Source organism: Mustela nigripes, chromosome 13 (assembly GCF_022355385.1).
Source record: "Mustela nigripes isolate SB6536 chromosome 13, MUSNIG.SB6536, whole genome shotgun sequence".
Lineage (NCBI taxonomy): Eukaryota > Metazoa > Chordata > Mammalia > Carnivora > Mustelidae > Mustela > Mustela nigripes.
This window is the reverse complement of record NC_081569.1, coordinates 62,011,085-62,031,144: the sequence shown is the minus strand read 5'-3', so window position 1 is coordinate 62,031,144 and position 20,060 is coordinate 62,011,085. Positions and strand designations below refer to the sequence as shown.

Genomic DNA, 20,060 nt, shown 5'->3' with positions numbered 1-20,060 from the left:
TTTAGTTATTCTAAAACTCTTCTTGATGACAAACTCCTTTATTTTCCTCAAGGTTTATGATCATTAATGGAGAGGGACTGTTTGGTCAAATATCTGGTGTAGTAGGGAGTTTATTTTTTATTTATTTATTTGACAGACAGATCATAAGTAGGCAGAGAAGAAGGCAGAGAGAGAGGAGAAAGCAGGCTCCCCAGGAAGCAGAGAGCCCAATGTGGGGCTCGATCCCAGGACCCTGGGATCATGACCTGAGCCAAAGGTAGAGGCTTTGACCCACTGAGCCACCAAGGTGCTGTGTGGGGAGTTTAGATAGCCGCCACCTTCAGGTCCCTTCCAGTAAGCAGCATGGAGGTAAGCTCTGTAAGACTTTAGAGCCTGCCAGCCATGGGACCAGTCATGAGTAAGCTACTGGTGATGGAGCCCGTGGTACCTGGCTGCTGTGCTTCAGAGGGAGTGGTGGACAGTTTACTATGTGGGAGATGTCAGGAAGCTCTTGGTTGCAACACATATTCAAAAGTAGTTCACCTCACTGCAGCTTAAAAATGTAACACTTTGGGTTTCAGATGATTCCACTTCCTCCTCAGTTCAGACCTGGTGCTGTCAGAAGCAAAGATGTAGTCGATGGATTTGTAAGACAGATCCCACACCTGAGACTGGGTCAAATTAAATGTTTCAGCTGCTAGTTGGTACTCTTGAGAAAGGTGTGTTGCAAAAACACCCTTATCATCGGTCTGCCAAAACAAAACAAAAATAAAACCAAAAACCAAAATAAAACAAAAAACAAAAGTTTTAAAATTAACAAGGAAATGATTTTTTAAAAACTGTAACTCATGTTTAGTCTATATTTCCCTCTTTACCATGCTTCTTTTAAGAGTCTAAACAAGTCTATAAATGCATCCATGCATATCTCTAACTAAATAGGCCTGTTTATCCTTTTTAAAACAAAATCCAAAAACACCAAGGCAGGGGCTCTCAACCACGGCTGCATATTAAAATCACTAGGAAGCTTTTAAAATGTATCTGTGTACAGGACTCACCCCAGATCAGATAAAACAGAATCTCAAGGGATGGGCACTTGGGCATCAGTATTTTTTTATGTTTCTCTGGGCACTGCCTAGGACCTTTATCCATAGAGCTAAACCTGAGTCACCTGGCCCTCTGCAGCCTCACATGCCCTGATCCTCTCTCACTCCTCTACTTTGGCAGCATCCCAAGGCACATGAGGCACACGAGGCAGTCAGCTAGTAGTGACTGTCGACCTACTACAATAATAAAACAAAAAAGGAGCAAAATACTTCATACAAAACACCTTACACAGATCACAGATGGATGGGCGATGCTGTACCAGAATCCAAAATGATGCTGGTCATAAGATGGAACTGTCTGACTTTTGATGTTTGAGGTCAAACAGAGTTCTAGATGAAAGGAGGAAAAGGTCTCTTATTAAAAGCAGATTAGTAGACTCATTCACCAGTGTTCACCAAGTAGATACATGAGAAATTTTTCCGAGGTATGTTAATTTTCAATAGTTCATTACTTTACAAAACTGACCTTAGGTATGAAAATTTATAGTTCAGTTAGTGTAGTGGTACAGGATGTATGTGCTGCAAGTTTTGGCAGCAACTGTGCCAGGCAGGGAATTAATATCTTCTTCACAGCTATGTGCGTCCCCCTTTCTTTTATCCAAAATGGAGAGGAAAGGGGAATGTTATAAGCCAGTCCCCATGGAGAAAGCAGGATAGAGTCATGAAGGAATTTTTGAATGGTTGTTGCACTTCTTCCTGGTCTTCTAGTGGAGGCTAAAACATAATGGTAGCACTGCTTGAGGGCTACAGTATTATATAAAAAGCCAAGAGCAGAAATGGACTTAAAGAAAACCCCTAAACTCGTATACTCAGACAACCATCTATTCCCTGTCTGCTGCAAGTTAAGTCCATCTTAAGAATGACTTCTATTAACAAATTCCTGCCTTGACACACTACACTGGGCTCCCCAGCCACAGCAGAAATACTTCACTGACTTAATTGATGGTATCTGCTCAGTGTGATAAGGCAGCCTCAACATAAGGCAGCCTCAACATAAGGCCGACTCAGTCTAAGGGATGGCAGCCTGCCCCCCTCACACGGCTGGGCACAAAGCTGAACTACCACACTAATCGCTATGTAAGTGTTTCCATCTTCATAACTTCCGTGGATGTTTAAAAATGTCCTTAGTAAAAAGAAAAAAAAAATCTCATTATGAATTGCTGAAAACTCCATATGTAATTAAAAAACACACATCACACACAAATGTTTCTGCAAACTGATCATTCAGTAAAATGGTTTTCAGCCAACTGCTTTTTTTCCTCTGGAGAAGGCCTTTCCCAACCATAACACTGACCAGTGGTTATCTCATCACTATTATCTCACACTGTTTAATTTTCTTCAAACACTGACATTTTCTTGTGTAACTGTTTACTATCTCTTTTACCAATGCCAAAATATAAGTTCCTTGAGAAAGAAACCTTGCCTGTTTTGTTTACTGCTCTATTCCCAACAATTTGAAAGTAACTGAAACAGAACAGGCACTTCAAAAATATTTGTTGTTAAATACACATGAGGACAAATACGTAATAGTCAACACACATATAAAACTATGTCTTGGAATCTTCCATAATTCTTAATTTTTAAATAAATGTCATATATTTTCATAACATTAATTTCATTAAAGTCATTTTAAAATACTAGATGACCCTTATTCCTTCAATAAAATAATTATTGAGTTCCAAAAACTGGGGAATGTAGCAGTGAACAAGACAGACAAAGGCCCTGCTTTCATGGAGCTTATATTCTAATGGAAGCTAAAACTTTCTATTACTTTAAGGCTCAGGAGGCACATGTCCAAGCAACTTTTAATTTCTAAATGACACTTAAATATTTAGAATAGGAGTTCTCCACATAAGGGTTGCAACCTGGTGGCTGGGGACAAATGTACACTCTTGTCTGGAGGACGTGAAGCCTTACGCCTTACCCAGTGGTATCTGGTATTGCCTCACGAAGTCTACCAGGTCCAGGGATCCTCCCTCAGAGGAGTTGAGAAATGTCCCATGCCCAATTCTGTCAGGAAGCAGATCCAGAAGTACTTGTGTTTCTTGTTTTTGGTTTGGAATCTGAAAAAAAGGGGGGGCATAAGTAACCTCTTTCAGTGATTTTTTAAAAAAGATTTATTTATTTGACAAAGAGAGACAACGCAAGCAGGGGGAGTGGGAGAGGGAGAAGCAGACTTCCCACTGAGCAAGGGAGCCAATGCAGGGCTCAATGTGGGGCTCGATCCCAAGACCCTGGGATCACGAACTGAGCCGAAGGGAGATGCTTAATGACTGAGCCACCCAGGTACCACTTTCAGGGATTTTTAAAGGTACTTTTTTCTGTAGCCAGCTACTTTGTCTCTCAGAGAAGATAATGCATTCTGGAAAGTTGAACTATCTATACCTTCCCAGCTTTCTTCTTTGCCTTTATTTTCCCATTCATTTCCCAATATTCTTCTAGATTTGTTTCAAAGGTAGTAATAATTATGGTTAACAAGCATAATAATAATAAACACTTTTAGACCTGCTTTGTGCCTTTTCACAATAAATTCTCCTTTAAACCTCACAAAACTCTTACAAAGTACTAAGATGAAAAAACTGAAGTTCAGAAAAAGTAACAGGATCAACTTGGGAACAGAATTGAAACAAGAAAGGGACCTTTCATTTTTTAATTTTTTCCTTCTACATTACACTTCTCTACACTTGGGATTTCTTCAGATATACCTAACTTATGTAGTTAAAATTTAAAGTTTTTTTTTTTTTTTTTTCAAGTTATCTAAAGCCATGGAGCTCTGTCTGACTCCAGGGCCCAGATTCTCTGTGTAGTGTACTCATGTTTTATTTTATTTTTTTTAAGGATTTTCTTCATTTATTTGAGAGAGACAGAGACAGAATGAGCTCAAGCAGCGGGGGGTGGGGGGCAAAGGGAGAAGGAAAGAAACTCAAGCAGACTCCATGCAGAACCCATGTGGGGCTCGATCTCATGACCCTGAGATCATGACTTAAGTGGAAATCAAGAGTCGGATGCTTAACGGACTGAGCCACCCAGGTGCCCCATTCATGTTTTATTTTGACACAGGTAGCTACATACATACCACAGCTACCATGAAAAGGTCTAGATGTACTCTATCTGCTAGACAGCTTACAAGACAAATGACCATAACATGAGGAAATGAAGTGTTTCATATCTAATGAATCAAACAAGAAAAGCAACAGAATAAAGAATATTAAAAAGAATTGTTAAGGAAACAAATTGGCAAAAGAAAAGAAAAAAAAAAGAAAAGCAACAGAGACTAAGGTAAAGGAAAGGTTCTGATGCTGTGCACAAAGACCACAGATAACGGGTCACAGTAAGACATGTTGGTTGTTCCATTTTATTGACCATAAGCTTCAATCAGACATCAGTTCCATTAGCAAGAGGGAAGTCCTATGAGTGACAGATCTTTTTGTTCAGAGTGTGGAAACACAGATCCTATCTTTTAAGTTCTGCCACCAGATTACTCTTTGCTTATAGACATGAAAATATCAGTATTGACAAGAAGCTCCAATTTTTCCTTAATTTTTAAGTCATGATGCTATTCAACATTTATATATTACTGCATCTAATACAAATAACTCTGTGAGGAAAGTAGCCTAAGTATTATTTCCTGTACTTGAGACAATAAACTCCAGATTCATCAATCTATATACACTAATCATGTACAGCTTTTTGTATGTCAAAAAAAAAAAAGAAAAAAGAAAATGTATGTCAAAAAAAAAAAAAAGAAAGAAAGAAAGAAAAAAAACAAAAACAAATAGAAGTACTTCGTTATAACGTAAACCCATCCGTAAAATGGGGGAAAGTGTAGTTGACTCCCTTGTTTGCCTCATAGGGATGTGCTTAAGTAAGTGATTGTTCTCTAGCCATCATCTCTACATTATCTGTCATTGTGCTCATGTTGCCAAGGAGCTGGGGCCCAATGATGGGCACCTGATCTTCTGATGAGCCTTATAAAATAATAATGAGCTACTTCTTTTCTTGCCAGTGCACGTGATACATTGAGGTCCCTTACCCTACGAGGACAGGTGAGATGAACTGGTGTTTTTCAGTGACAGCTTGCCAATGACAAGACTGATGATGAAAACTTAACACATTTTCTCTAGTAAGATGTCAATAACTTTTTTAAATGACATAATGATACTGTGAGTCAATAGCCACCCTCATGAATGACAAAAACAGAAACAGTAACAAGGGACTAAAGCAAGTCATACCTTTATCATAATTTACAGTAAAAAAATTTCTACTTTCCTTCTTGTCTTTTTTTCTTTAATCTCCAGGTTTAATTTTAGCCATTTACAAATGATTATTTTCACCGTAATCTATCTTCTCCAGCCTAATTTTATAATATTATTTACCTCTGAAAGATGCAATGCCAACTTCAGGCCTGCTTTTTTAGCTTCTAAAAGTGGTTCCAAGAAGTCTTTTGCCTGTCCTACCTTGAAGATAAAAGTTAAAATGAAGATGCATGAAAATTCTAGGCAGACTGAAGAATCAGCTACTGTGTGTCAATAAACAAAGGAATAAAATAATGGCAAGTGAAAAAATGTCAGATTGGCTCATTTGAAAATTTCAATTATAAAGCACCTACAGTGTGCCAGACACTTTAGGGAACATAAAGCTCACAAAAACAATCCCTGCTGTCAAGAATATTGAGTCACATATCAGCGAACCTGAAGTCAATCAGCCACACTAGATATAGAGGTTACCAAGTTTTATTTCTGTAAGGAAATCCTAGATATCTAGTGCTAAGGAGGAGAATCCACCTGATTTAGGAACCTGTAGGACTATAGCAAAGAAAGCTTCTACCAAATGGATGAATGAAACGAGAGCACAATGGTCCAGGTTTAGACAAAGCCTTAAGAACCAGTATCATGGAACAATCTAAATCCTGTGGTTTTCAACCAGGGACAATTCTGCCCCCGCCATCCCCCCACCACCCCGGAACTTGGTAGTATCTGGAAACATTTTTGGCTGTCACAACCAAAAATGCTACTGGTATCCAGTGGGTAGAGAAGAAAGGAATGCTACAAAACATGCTGCAATACACCGGACATTCTCCCAGGATAAAAAATTATCTGGCCCAAAATATCAGTAGTAACATAAGTGAGACACTGTGTTTGAATCTGACATTCAAGAAGCTCTAGGCCAGCCTTTCTCAACTGGGGGGTTCTGTGAGATAAGTAAGGCATAGCCATAATTAAATACTAATTATTAGATAAACACTGTATGTAATGACTTAATTTCTCTCTTCTCATTCAGATCTTTTTTCTTTTTTAGAGAGCTTAATTCTTCCATAGAACCCTGGTTGAGAACAGCTGCTATAGACATTCTGGTCATCCAGGGCAGAATAGGTCTTTTTTTTTTTTTTTTTTTTTTTAAGGTTTTATTTATTTGAGAGAAAGAGAGAGAATGAGTAGGGGGGAGAGGAAGACGCAGACTTTCTGCTGAGCAGGGAGCCCCAGTGTGGGGCTCAATCCCAGGACCCTAGGATCATGACCTGAGCTGAAGGCAGATGCTTAACTGACAGAGACACCCAAGTGCTGCCCCCCATCCACCTTTTTTTTAAGATTTTATTTAAGAATAGGTCTTCATCCACTGGGAGCCTGCTAGACCTGGAGAATGCAGGATGCCCCAACCTAATACTTATCCCACAAACTGATTCTACTTTTCAGAAATAAAAAGTATTTAAGAAAAACAGCTTACAGTAGGGTCTCCACTGAGATCAAGGCCAAGAACTGTATTGTCAGCAGAGAGGAAGAACTCTTCCGCAAGTTTAACGGTCTCCTTGGCTATTGAAGGGCCACCTCTTCTGTCAATTGCTATCAAATACCTTTAATATAAGAAAAACACAGTTGAAAACAAATATAGTGAGGATGAAAAAAACAACTCTGAGTATGGCCAGAGAAGTATGGCAGGCTACATGTAAGTCACTTAGTAGAAGTATAGCCTGACTGACAGGACAGCTTACTTTGCCAGACGGCTTGAGACCATAAATTCCTAAATAGTACCAAACATCTAGTTAGTGTTCAAATTCTTAAATGTTTCATGTTTTTTTTTTTTATTCTTGCATTTGTTTTTTAGTTTGATTCAGAATTCAACTGAAGTCCACAGTGGACTTCAGATTTATTCTGAAGGCACTCCCTCCACACCCCACCTTCCCTTCTCCGCAAACCCCCACTGTTTTTCTTGAATTTATTTCTTGAATTTAAAGAAACCATATCCTTTTTCTATAAAGTCTCCTACAATAGTCATTTTGCTGAGTGAATTCCTGTGTTGTTAACCTATTTCTTCTGTCTCTTGTATCTCCTACAAATTGAAAACTGGATCTAGTCTAGAGGCTTGATCAGATTCAAATTCTTAGCAAGATTATTTCATAAGTGGTGGTGTGTTATTTCATTAGAGGGCTTAGACTCATTATTTCAGTAAGTGTTAAAAAATGGTAATATTCTAACACATATCCAATAGCTGATACAAGTTCATTCTTCATGTTAGCTGAAATTCTACAAGCCATCTAATACCCAGAGAATCTCTACTAATATTGCATAATTTTCCTCTCACATTTATTAATTTATCTATTTTTTTTACACACATGAAATTCCTCCAGCATTTATTTATTTATCGAATTTGGATCAATGATATATAAATGCAGTCTTTTTTTAAAATTCACAGTTTATCCTAGCATTAAATATTAGAAAACAATATAAATCATATGACCATAACATAACTGTCTTCTGCTAAATGTTTTAGGATATTTTCCACTTTTTTATAAATAACCCTATAGGGGTGCCTGGGTGGCTCAGCTGGTTAAACATCTGCCTTGGGGTTGGGTCATGATCCTGGGGTCCTAAGATTGGCCCAGTGTTGGGCTCCCCACTCAACAGGAAGTCTGCTTCTTCTCCCTCTGTCCTTCCCCTTTGCTCATGCTCTCTCACATTCTTACTCTCTCTAAAATAAATAAATATTTAAAATAAATAAATAACACTGCAATAAAGATTCTTACACAAAAATCAATTTATTTCTTTGGATACATTTCTAGAAGTGGAGTACTGGGTCAGAAGGAAACATTTTTATACATCTTAATACAGACTACTTTTTTAAAGAGGTTTTATTTATTATATACGCTTACTAGCAGTGCGTAAGTTCACAAACAGTGGTCATTACCCTGTTTTCTGGCAGGGGGGCTACAGAAATGGCATTGTAACATTTCTTTTTAAAATTGTCTAAGGGGTGCCTGGGTGGCTCAGTGGGTTGAAGTCTCTGCCTTCAGCTCAGGTCATGATCCCAGGGTCCTGGGATCAAGCCCTGCATCGGGCTCTCTGCTCAACAGGAAGCCCGTTTCCCTCTCTCTCTGTCTCTGCCTACTTGTGATCTCTGTCTGTCAAATGGATAAATAAAATCTTAAAAAAAAAATGGTCTGATTGGAGGGCGCCTGGGTGGCTCAGTCGTTAAGTGTCTGCCTTCAGCTCAGGTCATGATCCCAAGGTCCTGGGATTGAGCCCCGCAATGGGCTCTGCTCCGTGGGGAGCCTGCCTCTCCCTCTCTTACTCCCCCCACTTGTGCTCCCTCTCTGTCTCTGTCAAATAAATAAATAAATAAACAAACAAATAAAAATCTTTAAAATTATCTGATCGGGATGCCTGGGTGGCTCAGTCAGTTGAGTGTCCAACTCTTGATTTCGGCTCAGGTCATGATCTCAGATTTGTAAGATCTAGCCCCATGTCGGCTCCATGCTCAGCAGGGAGTCTGGGTGAGATTCTCTCTCCCTCTCCCTCTGACTTTCCCCTAGCCCCTGTACACTTTCTCTCTCTCTCTCAAATAAATCTTTTTTAAAAATTACCTGATTAGTGAGATTAAAATAGTTCCCTACAGACTTATCAGTCATTTGTAGGTCTTCTTTTCTGAATTCTCTTCTTTTGCCTGCTTCTTTTTGGGAAGGGTGTGGGTGTTAGTCTAGTTAAGCTTAATTTGGAGAGATTTTATAAGCAGAAATTACACAGGTAGCTTTCTTCCTTCAAGGACTTATTGAGCCCTGATTTGTGTCATCTCTCGTCTAAGTACTGTGTAAACAAAAGACAAGGTTCCTGGCCTCTTGAACTTATACTCTAGTAGGTATGTACACACAAATAAAACAAGATAATTTCTGATCTTATCAAGAAGAGTGCCATAAGGAAATAGAAAGGATTACTAGAGGATTTGTGTGTGGGGGGAATCTTCAGATAAAATGGTCAAGGAAGGCCCCCTGAGGAAGTGACAGTCAAATTGAGAACTTGATAATGAAAAACCAGCCATGCAAGGATATGGCAGGAACTGTGTTCTAGGCAAAAGTAACAGGATGTACAAAGATGCTGACATGAGACATTCTTGGCCTATTTGAGGAACAGAGAACAAACCAGTGTGTAATAATGACAAGTGGTCCACATAAGGCTATTGAAGTAAGAGAGGCAACCAGGGGCGCCTGGGTGGCTCAGTGGGTTAAAGCCTCTGCCTTCGGCTCAGGTCATGATTTCAGGGTCCTGGGATCGAGCCCCACATCGGGTTCTCTGCTCAGCAGGGAGCCTGCTTCCCCGTCTCTCTCTCTCTGCCTGCCTCTCTGCCTACTTGTGATCTCTGTTTGTCAAATAAATAAAGAAAATCTTAAAAAAAAAAAAAAAGACATTAAAAAAAAAAAAGAGAGAGAGGCAACCAAATCACATGGGACCATGTAGGCCACAATAAGAAGTCTGGATTTTGGCTGAAGAGCAATGGGAAACTGTATTTGTCTAGAGCAACAGTACTCAAAATGTTTTGCCACATGAATAAACTCAGCACTGCATTCTCAACTTTAAGCAATAGATTTCTTGACTCCATTTTTCTAAAAGTCAGTTATTGTTTGATTTATAAAAATCTATTACACTCATGATCAAAATAACAACATTTTCACCTTCTAGTTTTTTTAAAATGGTGAACACTAAGGTACAATGCTTCTTACCTAACATCAATGTCAATGTTTTCTTGTTTGGACTGTTTTATACCCTCAAGTACAGATTCCACATAAGTCTTTTTAGTCATTCCTGGAAAAGGACATAAAGAAAGTATTTGTAAAGAGATAATCAACTATTTTATCCTTCAACATTAGCATCCCTCTATGAACAATTACGTTTTTACTTTATGCGGTGACAAGGGCATAATTAGAGAGGAGTTAAAACATAGTCCTATGGGTACATTTTCATAAATGCTAACAGTACTTTAGTAAATTTTTTTAAATGAAGTACTAAAAAGCAGAAATGGAAAGAAAGACATACAAAATATAAGCCCATTTAAAAATTATTCTTAGATCCAACAGAAATTAAACTACTCTCATGGGGTGCCTGGCTGGCTCAGCTGGTAGAGCAGGCAATTCTTGATCTCAGCATCGTGAGTTCAAGCCCTGTGTTCAGTGTGGAGCCTAGTTAAAACAAAACAAAAAAAAAAAAAAAAAAAAAAAACTAACAAAAAGAAACAAAACAAAAAAACCCATCACACAAATTGCTGTAAAAATCTAAAATGCCTGTTCTAAAAACACAGGAACAGCCCTTTTCTAAGGCTTGGCCTCAAAAAAAACAGAAACAAAAACAAAAGATTTTCCTCTATTAGAACAATGTTCTCCTGCTGGTCCAGAAAAAAATCCCTTCTTGGGCTCCTGTCTCTTCAATCCTGGTCAGGCTCAGTGTTTCCTATCCAGGGCACTATAGCAGTTCTTCCAATTTTGGGTTTACAAGTCCTCTTCTTCTGGGGGCCTCTGAAAGAGCACTCTCCAGAACAACTTCCTCTAAAATACTCTTGTACCCAGTCACAGAATGCTTATTTTTGGCAGAAAATCTCCAATAACACAGAAAATTATAAAGAAAAAATAATGAGTAACCTGTAATTCCACCACTCAGAGATAACCACTCTGTTTTTCTAAGTATACATATTTTTTTAATAGATGAGATGCTACCAGGTATATATGTACCCTATTCAGTTGTTTAATACAGTCCTATATTCTGAGTGTTATCCCTAAGTCTTTATAGTAGCTTTGTAAATATTTTTAGTGGCTGCCTCATATTCCATTAATCCTTATCTAACCATCCCCCTATTATTGCATATCAGGTTAACATCCCTCTTGGAATCTCCATTCAAAGAGCAAACTAGCTCTAGTAAGTGGCAGGTTTTTTTCTCTCCTTCCCTTTCACTATCCTCACCAGGGTAACTTGGAACTGATCCTACAATTTAAAAATGCGAGATAAGAATCTTCTGCTTGTCCCATCTCAACACTTACTTTATGGAGTTTTAAAAAGCTTATCCCCTAAATGACTGGGTTGTACATGTCACAAGATGAACTGGCAGAGCCTTTTCAGGTCACAGACAAGGGACTAAGAGGGACCCAATGACCCCACATACTATCTCTCCAATCTGTCCTTATGAAAAGAGGGTTCCAGGAAGTTTCTCCAAACCACATCCAGATGCACTCATCTCCATCCAGAGAGGTTCTACCACATCACCACTTGCTCCTGGCATAAGACACTATCAATCTCCATGCAATGACTGAAAAACCTTCATTTCTGTGATCATAATAAAACACGATTCAGCATCTACTCAGTGGCACTGTCTCACGAGTGCCCTTGATGAAAGGAGCAAGAAGTAGCCTCTGTTTAAGACAATGTAACTATAAGGAGCAAGTATTCTTTCCTCAAACTGAGGAAAAAACAAGAACCAGCGAAATTTTTGTAGGCCTTGTAATTTCCCTTAAACAGATAATTCTTGACCTGACTTTTTTTTTTTTTTTAAAGAGATTTTATTTATTTATTTGACAGATGGAGATCACAAGAAGGCAGAGAGGCAGGCAGAGAGAGAGGGGGAAGCGGGCTCCCTGCTGAGCAGAGAGCCGATGCGAGGCTCGATCCCAGGACCCTGGAATCATGACCTGAGCTGAAGGCAGAGGCTTTAACCCACTGAGCCACCCAGGCGCCCCTTGACCTGACTTTTTAATTTAACACCTCACTCATTAATAATGTACATCACTAATGCGCATCAGAAGATTTGGACTGTTGACTCTACTACAGTGTAAAAGTAAGTGCTTCATATTCTTAACTTACAAACACATGAATCATCAAAGCACAGAGGAAAAAAGTACATTTGCTGAGACGTAATTAAACTCTACCTGTAGCATTTTCTCCTCTGGGTGTGCTCCTTAGTTCCAGGTACTTCACACCATCATCTGCAAATTCTTTAATGACATCTTTTGTGACCTGATGGTTAAGGCAATGGACACAATATTGATAAGGTTAGTGAAAGGATCCCAATGAAAATGCCAAATGCTACAGCTTTATTTCACACATTAGATTTGATCTGCAAAAAATGCTGGAAGTCTCTCATGTGGTTAAGACAACTTGCTTTGTCACAACCCTTGCTGGAAATTGCTCACATCAAACAAGTCTGCACATCTTACATACTTTTTCTCTTCTCTCCTTTTAGCCATTTCTCCATTTTCTAGTGTTCATAACAGTAGCTAATAAGACAGAGAAATGAGGCAAAACTAAAACTGAGTGTGTAGTGCAGTACTAGGAAGGTATGTATGGAAATAAGTGGCTGAAACAATTAGGCATTACTGATGTACCACTCAAAGTCATGGCTTATGGTTCTTATTCAAGTTATTTATGAATAAGTTGGATTTTTCAAAAGTTTCTTCAGGCAGGGTGAAATTGTCCCTAGGAGTACTAAGAAAACTCTCTTTGGCAAAGAGAATTGGTGATAAATATGAGTAAAATGGTATCCAATTTAGCACAAATTAAACAACTCAAAAATGACTAAATTACCAGGGTAAAAGGTATCAAAACGATTAAGGGCACGTTTTCCTTCTCTGCAATCAATCCTAAAAAAGTACCAAATCTAGAAGAAAAAAGGACCAGGTTGGAAACGCTGTGACAACCAGCTCTAGCTAATGCTTGTAGTTGGTATCCTAATCTTAACCTGTTTTGACCACATGCACATAAGTGGGCAAGTGCAACGTCCTGGCAAGGGAACAAGGGTTGGCTGATTGTGTAGACAGTGCCTAACAAGGTGGGACTACTTTAGTGGATTCATTGTAATCCAAGGTCTGGGCTTCATCAGGGGTGTGTGTTTGTGTGTGTGTGTGTGCGCGTGCGCGCATATGTGTGTGTACACACATACGCTTACCTAAGATAAAAAGGAGTTTATTGTAATATTAGAATATAAATATTACTAAGCTCAGATTCACTAGGAGGTCTGGAGAATCAGCCTCAGAGATTATACAACTCAGGACAACACAAAAGCATTCAAAATCATGTAACACTCTTGGACCAAGCAAGACACCCCTGCTTTCTCCACCACCAAGCATGACCCTGCAGCTTCTGTACCATCATCACAGGCACTGGACCCCATGGCACTGGTGCTCCCCAAACTCCGTGTTGCTGCCAATGCTACCACCAGAGTGTGGGCCTCATCTATGCAGGCTATGGAACTGCATCTAGTTACTGGCTCCAGAGCAGACACAGAGAAGCCAGCCCCCTCTACTCCAGCTCACATGTGGCTAATGCAGAAGCCTATCTGTTATGTATGCAGTGACATGGAGGGTGAAGTGAGGGTATGAAGTAGCAGTTCTCAGTGACTGATGAGACCATAGCTACCATCCAATGCCCCCTCTCTTCGTTTCTTGAGCAGCCAGTGAAACCAAATAAAACAAGAGAAGACTATTGGCAAGTATGGAATGAGAGCAATGAGACAATTTATCTAGGTCCTAGCGAGGCCTGTGGAATCATCCCTACCCATGTCCACATCTGTGTCTGCCAGACTCAGCCCTTTCTGCTCCACACTGCAACTGGTACTAAGGACAACACTTATTTGAGTTCCTTCTTCAGACAGAGTACATCACAATTAGTTAAATTTCTGCTTACAAAGGATGTTAAGACTGCATCTCTTGAATGAGAAGGAATATAAGCTCTGGAACCAAAGACAGTCAATTCTACCACTTGCTTTCTCTGTGAGTGACCTTGAGCAAGTTAGAGTGACCTTGAGCAAGTTACGTGTAATCAATTTAAGCCTCAGGGTTTTTTTCATCTGCAAAACGGGAACAATAAAAATACCCACTTCAGAGAGCAGTCTTGAATGTAGTGTCTGGCACATGTAATAGTTAATATTATTATTTCAAACACATTCCAATCCTTTTTCTTTCAGATTACATCCAGATCATCTTGACTAGACTGTTAAGTGATCCACACACAACAAAGAATCTCTTGGCTTATTCCTACAGTGTTCATTTATTATATGTAAATGTTATTAACTTCACTCTCAGTGTCATCCTTCTGAACCACCTAAAGTTGCTCATTCTAGTACCACTATGTCAAATCACAGAATCTTAATTCCTTACCTCATTTTATATTTTTTAAAGATTTATTTATATGAGAGAAAGAGAGCACATGTGCAAGCATGATTTAGCAAGGGTCGGGGGAGGGGCAGACGGAGCAAATCCCCAAGGGGACTCCTGCACTGAGCCTAAGGAGGGCTCAATTTTATAACCCTGAGATCCTGATCTGAGCTAAGTACCCAGGCAGGGACCCCCCTCCTTACCTCATTTTATTTTGTTTTATTTTCTTTCTAAAATTTTTATATATTTGAGAGAGAGCAAGAGAGAAAGAAAGCAGAAGCAGGGGGAACGGGGCAGAGAGAGAGGGAGAAGCAGGGAGCCTGATGTGGAAATCGATCCCAGGACCCTGGGATCATGACCTGAGCCAAAGGCACATGCTCAACCAACTGAACCACCCAGGTGCCCCCTTACTTCATTTTAATAAAGTGTTTTACCAGTTTTGAAAGTAATAAAATAATGAGCCTGGCATTACTGTAGCCCTACATAAGCTCTCAGAATCCAAGATTTCATCAGTTTTGCTCTGTTACAATCAACAAAAGAAAGTGAGACATTCCTAGCAGCATTCAATAGTGTCTGCTGAGTGGCTAATTAGATAATCCTCCTTTAGGTTCCTGTAAGTCCCTATATGTATCTCTAACATATAGCTTACCTCATTATGTTGGATTTATCTGCTTATGGATCTGTCTCTCTCCCTCCTCAGGGGCCAGAGACCATGTCCATCTATCTTACCTCCCAGTCTTTAGCAGAGTGCCTAGAACACTGTGGACACTTGGGCAACTTTTGTTGAATTAGACTTTTAGAGCTAATTCTCCACCAAAAGGTAATTAATTTACTTAATACTTATCATGAGGATCAGTTTCAGCCACGAAGGAAAATTCTTTCTTGACCAGTCAAAAGTTATTTTTCCAGAAACACAAGTTTTCCTCTTACTCCACATTTTTTTCCCTAATGGTTAGGAACACTAATAAGGATTCTGTTTTTCTCCATTTAAAAAAAGTACATTTTAAAATGCCACGTAGGGATGCTTGGGTAGCTCAGTTAGTTAGGCATCTGCCTTTAGCTCGGGTCCAGATTCCAGGATCCTGGGATTAAGCCCTGCATCGGGCTCCTTGTTCTGCAGGGAGCCTGCTTCTCTGTTTACCTGCTGTTCCCCCTGCTTGTGTGTGCTCTCTCTGACAAATAAATAAAAGTTAAAAAAATAAAATTAAAATAAAATACCACCCTAGTCAGACAATGATACAGAAACCAGTCTTCCATATCAGAGAGTAGTATCACAGAGCTACAAGTAAGAGAACACAGTGGTGTCCTCTAGTCCTTCACTCCCAGAGAGAATTCAATCTCTAAGTACTTCTGAACTGCATTCTCTATACTGTCACCAAGGCACTTAAAAGTATCTCAAGCAATACAGATAAAGCCGTATCAAAGGAATGCCCACCTATGCTCAAATACTTCATGTTATATGGAAAACAGGACAAGATTTTATCCTCTATGTAACAGAATACATTGACCTTGCTTCTCTTCTCAGATCTCTTATAATTAGCTCTTGGAAAATGTCTTACATGGCTTTTGAAAAGAGTTGCCATAAAAAAGCAAAAAATATTTTTCAGTTGACTCTTGATGAAAGCAAAAATTCAAGTGCGATACCAGAAGGGCATAAATTACAAATAAATTTTAAACCACTCTAATAATTCTTCATTTCTCACCATTAGAATATCTTCAGGGCTAGTAGTAAGCTGATGAATAATTTGAAACATCTGGAAACATCTGCAACAGGAAAGTTTTAACATTCTCTAGTCATCAAAAACTTGTCACTCGACACAAGCCCACTAAATTGAATGAATATATTTTAGACTAATACTAATTATATATTGTAAGGAACTACAGAATAGGTTTTTCAAAAATTACACTGACCTGGGAGGATAATCAAATAACTGAACACTAAATGTTACTTTTAAGTGGGGAAAAACAGTTTTCCTTTGCCACTCCCCTACTCCCTGCTGATAGCAGCAAACAGGAAGAAAAATCAATAAGCCCACATTTTCAGGTCTAAAGAATATTCTAATATAGTATAACTTTATAAACAACATAAAGCATTAAAAATACTGTCAATGGTCTAACAGCTGGGGAAAAAAATGCTGTATGTCAAGTTACACTCTCCACAGCAGATGGCTACCCAATTCCTTTAACTACTAAAATCTGGATTCTTACAGACTATTTCCAATCTCAAAACAGTAACAGAGATAAAAAGAAGCATGTCCACAACTTCCCTAAACTCACTCTTTTAAAGTTCTTTTCTTTCCCTTGTCAATCATAGTCATCTGATTGTCGATTTTAAGACCTGGCTTCTTGGCTATCAATTTCTTCATGGTATTAGAACTAATGGATCCATTCAGGTGGGCATGAAGTTCCTAAAACAAGAGAATACAGTCAATAAAAATTTCTCAAGTATCCACCAGATTAATAGCATCCTACCAGGTACCTGATGTCTGTAATCTGCAGTAGGCAAACTGCCTACTAGATGTAGATATATAACTTTTAAGGTTTACAAATCTTACAAATTCTCCCTGTAAAATTTACTTTTCTTTGTGGAAAACAAACAAACAAACACAGACATTTTTATAATTAGCAACCACTCCAGAATTCTGTGGTTGAATTCTTACCACTTTAGGTAATTCTGAGTAAAAGGGTGTCTTCCGTGGCTGTTGGTGTTCTTCTGCTTCCATCCTGATTTCACAGAAAGGTCTTTCTCCAAATACTCTTCTGGTACAATGTGCTTCAGCCAGCAAGTTTTGTGGTCTTGAATTTCCTTCAGATTGCGTTACATCCACACGTTTTGATACGATAACCTGTATATGTTGCTCTGGGCTCAGCTTCCCCTATTTAAACAAATGTGAACATTTTCAGACGTTGACATAAAAACAAAGAAACAGAATTTGCCACTTTATACCTCAAAAGACAAAAGCCCCTTCAACACTATTTAGGCAAATTAACAATCTAACCTAGAAATAAGAAAAGGCCTCAGACTGCTGGAGATTCTCTCTCTCCATCTCTTTCCCCCTACCCCTCTCCCCTGCTCATGCATGCGTGTGCATTTTCTCTCAATATATAAATAAATAAAATATTTTTTAAAAACTGTGCAACACTGCACAGAGCCACAGAAATCCACAGAAAGGCCAACACAGTATGAAATAAAAGTGGCATTTCAACAAAATGCTATAGGAAGTGCTTCAAAAATAGTAACACATGAAAATGATAGGCTGTCTAACTAACATGCTTACTACTCCTACCAAAATACATAGAAGACAACATTAAGATGGAAAAACACATTTTCTGTAGGTAAAATCAATTTACCATAAATTGACTTTTAAACTCAATGTTAATCAAAATATTCCACGTTATTTCTTAGAAATTGATTTTTAAAGTTCATGTGGAAGACTTAACTTATAAAATTATCCAGAAAAAATTGTGGATCTCAAAAGAAAAATATCCAATATTAGTGAAGGTATGAGTAAAAGTTCTGGTGGAAGCAAAACTTGATATGGTCTTTTTGGAAAGCAATTTGGCACTATCTATCAACACACACAAACACAAAACACCATTTATTTTCTGACCCAATAATTCTACTTTTAAGAATTTATCCTGGGGCATCTGGATCGCTTATTTGGTTAGATGTCTGCTTTCAGCTCAGATCATGATTCCAGGGTCCTGGGATCGACCCCGCACTGGGCTCCCTGCTCAGTAGGGAAGCCTGCTTCTCCCTCTCCCTTTGCCTGCCACTCCCCCTGCTTGTGTGCACACTCTCTTTCTCTCCATCCAATAGACAAAATCTGAAAAAAAAAATTATCCTATATCTTAAAGGATATTCACACTTTTTTTTTTTAATATTTTATTTATTTATTTGACAGACAGAGATCACAAGCAGGCAGAGAGGAGGAAGCAGGCTCCCGCTGAGCAGAAAGCCAGATTCGGGGCTCAATCCCAGGACTCTGGGATCATGACCTGAGCCAAAGACAGAGGCTTTAACCCACTGAGCCACCCAGGCGCCCCCCAAAATACATTTCTTATATAATAGCAAAAACTGGAAACAACCTGAATGTCTATCAGTAGGCTAAATTAATTTTATCTCAGTCCAACAGAGTATCTATGACTATAGGGAAAGACTTCTATGATATAATGTTACTTCCAAAAAGTAGCAAAATATATTGCTTAGAAAGATGGCATTTATGAACAAAGCATGTTTTATTTATTCATAATTATGGGTTGGAAGTGGCAAAGGTCAGGGGAGAGAATTTTGCTTTAATTTACCTTACACAGTGTTCTGCAACTTAAAGGTTTTACAAACATGTAATACTTGACTGCTTTCTGAAATAACTTTAATAAATTAAAATGTTAATCAATAAATTTATATAATTTACTTAATAATTTTAATAAAAATAATAAAAACATGGTTTAAAGTAATTATTTATAAAATTAAATAATTTTTAAAACTTGCAGAACAGTGGTGCCTGAGTGGCTCAGTCAGTTAAGCATCTGCCCTTGGCTCAGGTCATGATCCCAGCGTCCTGGGATAGAGCCCTGCGCCTGGCTCCCTGCTCAGTGGGGAGTCTACTTCTCCCTCTCCTTCTCCCTGCCACCCCTGCTTGTGCTCTCTCTCTCTCAAATAATTAAATGAAATCTTTAAAAAAAAACCTTGCAAAACAATTTTATTATTATGAATTGTGAGAGGGAAGAACTTCTATGTTTAGACAATGGAATGACAGCCTAAAAAAGTACTTAGGACATTTTTCATAGCAGGCTGATAATAAATCTGACAAATGGCTAGCTTTTTTAATATATTTTCAGGGATGCCTGGGTGGCTCAGTCAGTTAAGTCTCTGCCTTCAGCTCAGGTCATGATCCCAGGGTCCTAGAATTGAGTCCCACAGTGGGCTTCCTGCTCAGTGGGGAGCCTGCTTCTCCCTCGGCCTGCTGCTCCCCCTTTCAGTGTGGGCTCTTGCTCTCTGATAAAAAATAAATAAATAAAACCTTTAAAAAAAATAAATATATTTCCAATCCCACTCTAGGATCCTGATCTTATTTTGTGCCACATTCAAACCAACCTCAAGACTGGTCTTTAAGTAAATTTACTGACCCACTGGCTACAATGTTAACCTCTGTAAATTTGAGATCCACCCAAAAGTGCAATCTTTACACATTTAAAAAACTGTTGTTTCACTGATCCATGCCAAAGATACTGCCATCAACAATACCATGCCCTGCCAAATTCTATCTTCCTGGGCAACACTGGGTGTGGGTGGGAAGAAGCTAGGATGGGAGTGAGGAGCGGAAAGGCAACACATTGAGATAAGATCTTTCTACATTTGTACTATACTTCATCAAGTTAAAGCAGAGCCAAGACCAAGTCTCCTGTCTCCCAGAGAACTTTTTTTTTTTAATAATTTTAAAAAAAGATTTTATTTATTTATTTGACAGAGATCACAAGCAGGCAGAGAGAGGAGGGAGCAGGCTCCCCACCGAGCAGAGAGCCCGATGCAGGGCTCAATCCCAGGACCTTGGGATCATACCCAAGCGGAAGGC

General features: G+C 38.9%; 1 protein-coding gene across 3 annotated transcripts in view; it reads right to left on the bottom strand.

Annotated features, from left to right (window-relative positions):
• Nucleotides 1-94: 94 nt before the first annotated feature.
• ADAL (adenosine deaminase like) overlaps nt 95-20,060 on the bottom strand; it is a 22,907-nt gene continuing 2,941 nt past the window's right edge. For 2 of the 3 annotated variants that reach the window (XM_059372671.1, XM_059372672.1), the window contains exons 2-11: nt 17,145-17,360; nt 16,762-16,892; nt 16,188-16,248; nt 12,262-12,349; nt 10,072-10,153; nt 6,807-6,933; nt 5,459-5,539; nt 3,007-3,145; nt 1,312-1,412; nt 95-728 (exon numbers count right to left, since the gene is read on the bottom strand). In XM_059372671.1, the coding sequence (XP_059228654.1) occupies nt 534-728; nt 1,312-1,412; nt 3,007-3,145; nt 5,459-5,539; nt 6,807-6,933; nt 10,072-10,153; nt 12,262-12,349; nt 16,188-16,248; nt 16,762-16,892; nt 17,145-17,207 (1,068 nt within the window). In that variant the 5' untranslated portion in view covers nt 17,208-17,360 and the 3' untranslated portion in view covers nt 95-533. The remainder of the gene's footprint in view (nt 729-1,311; nt 1,413-3,006; nt 3,146-5,458; nt 5,540-6,806; nt 6,934-10,071; nt 10,154-12,261; nt 12,350-16,187; nt 16,249-16,761; nt 16,893-17,144; nt 17,361-20,060) is intronic. The other variant, XM_059372673.1, reaches the window with a different exon arrangement.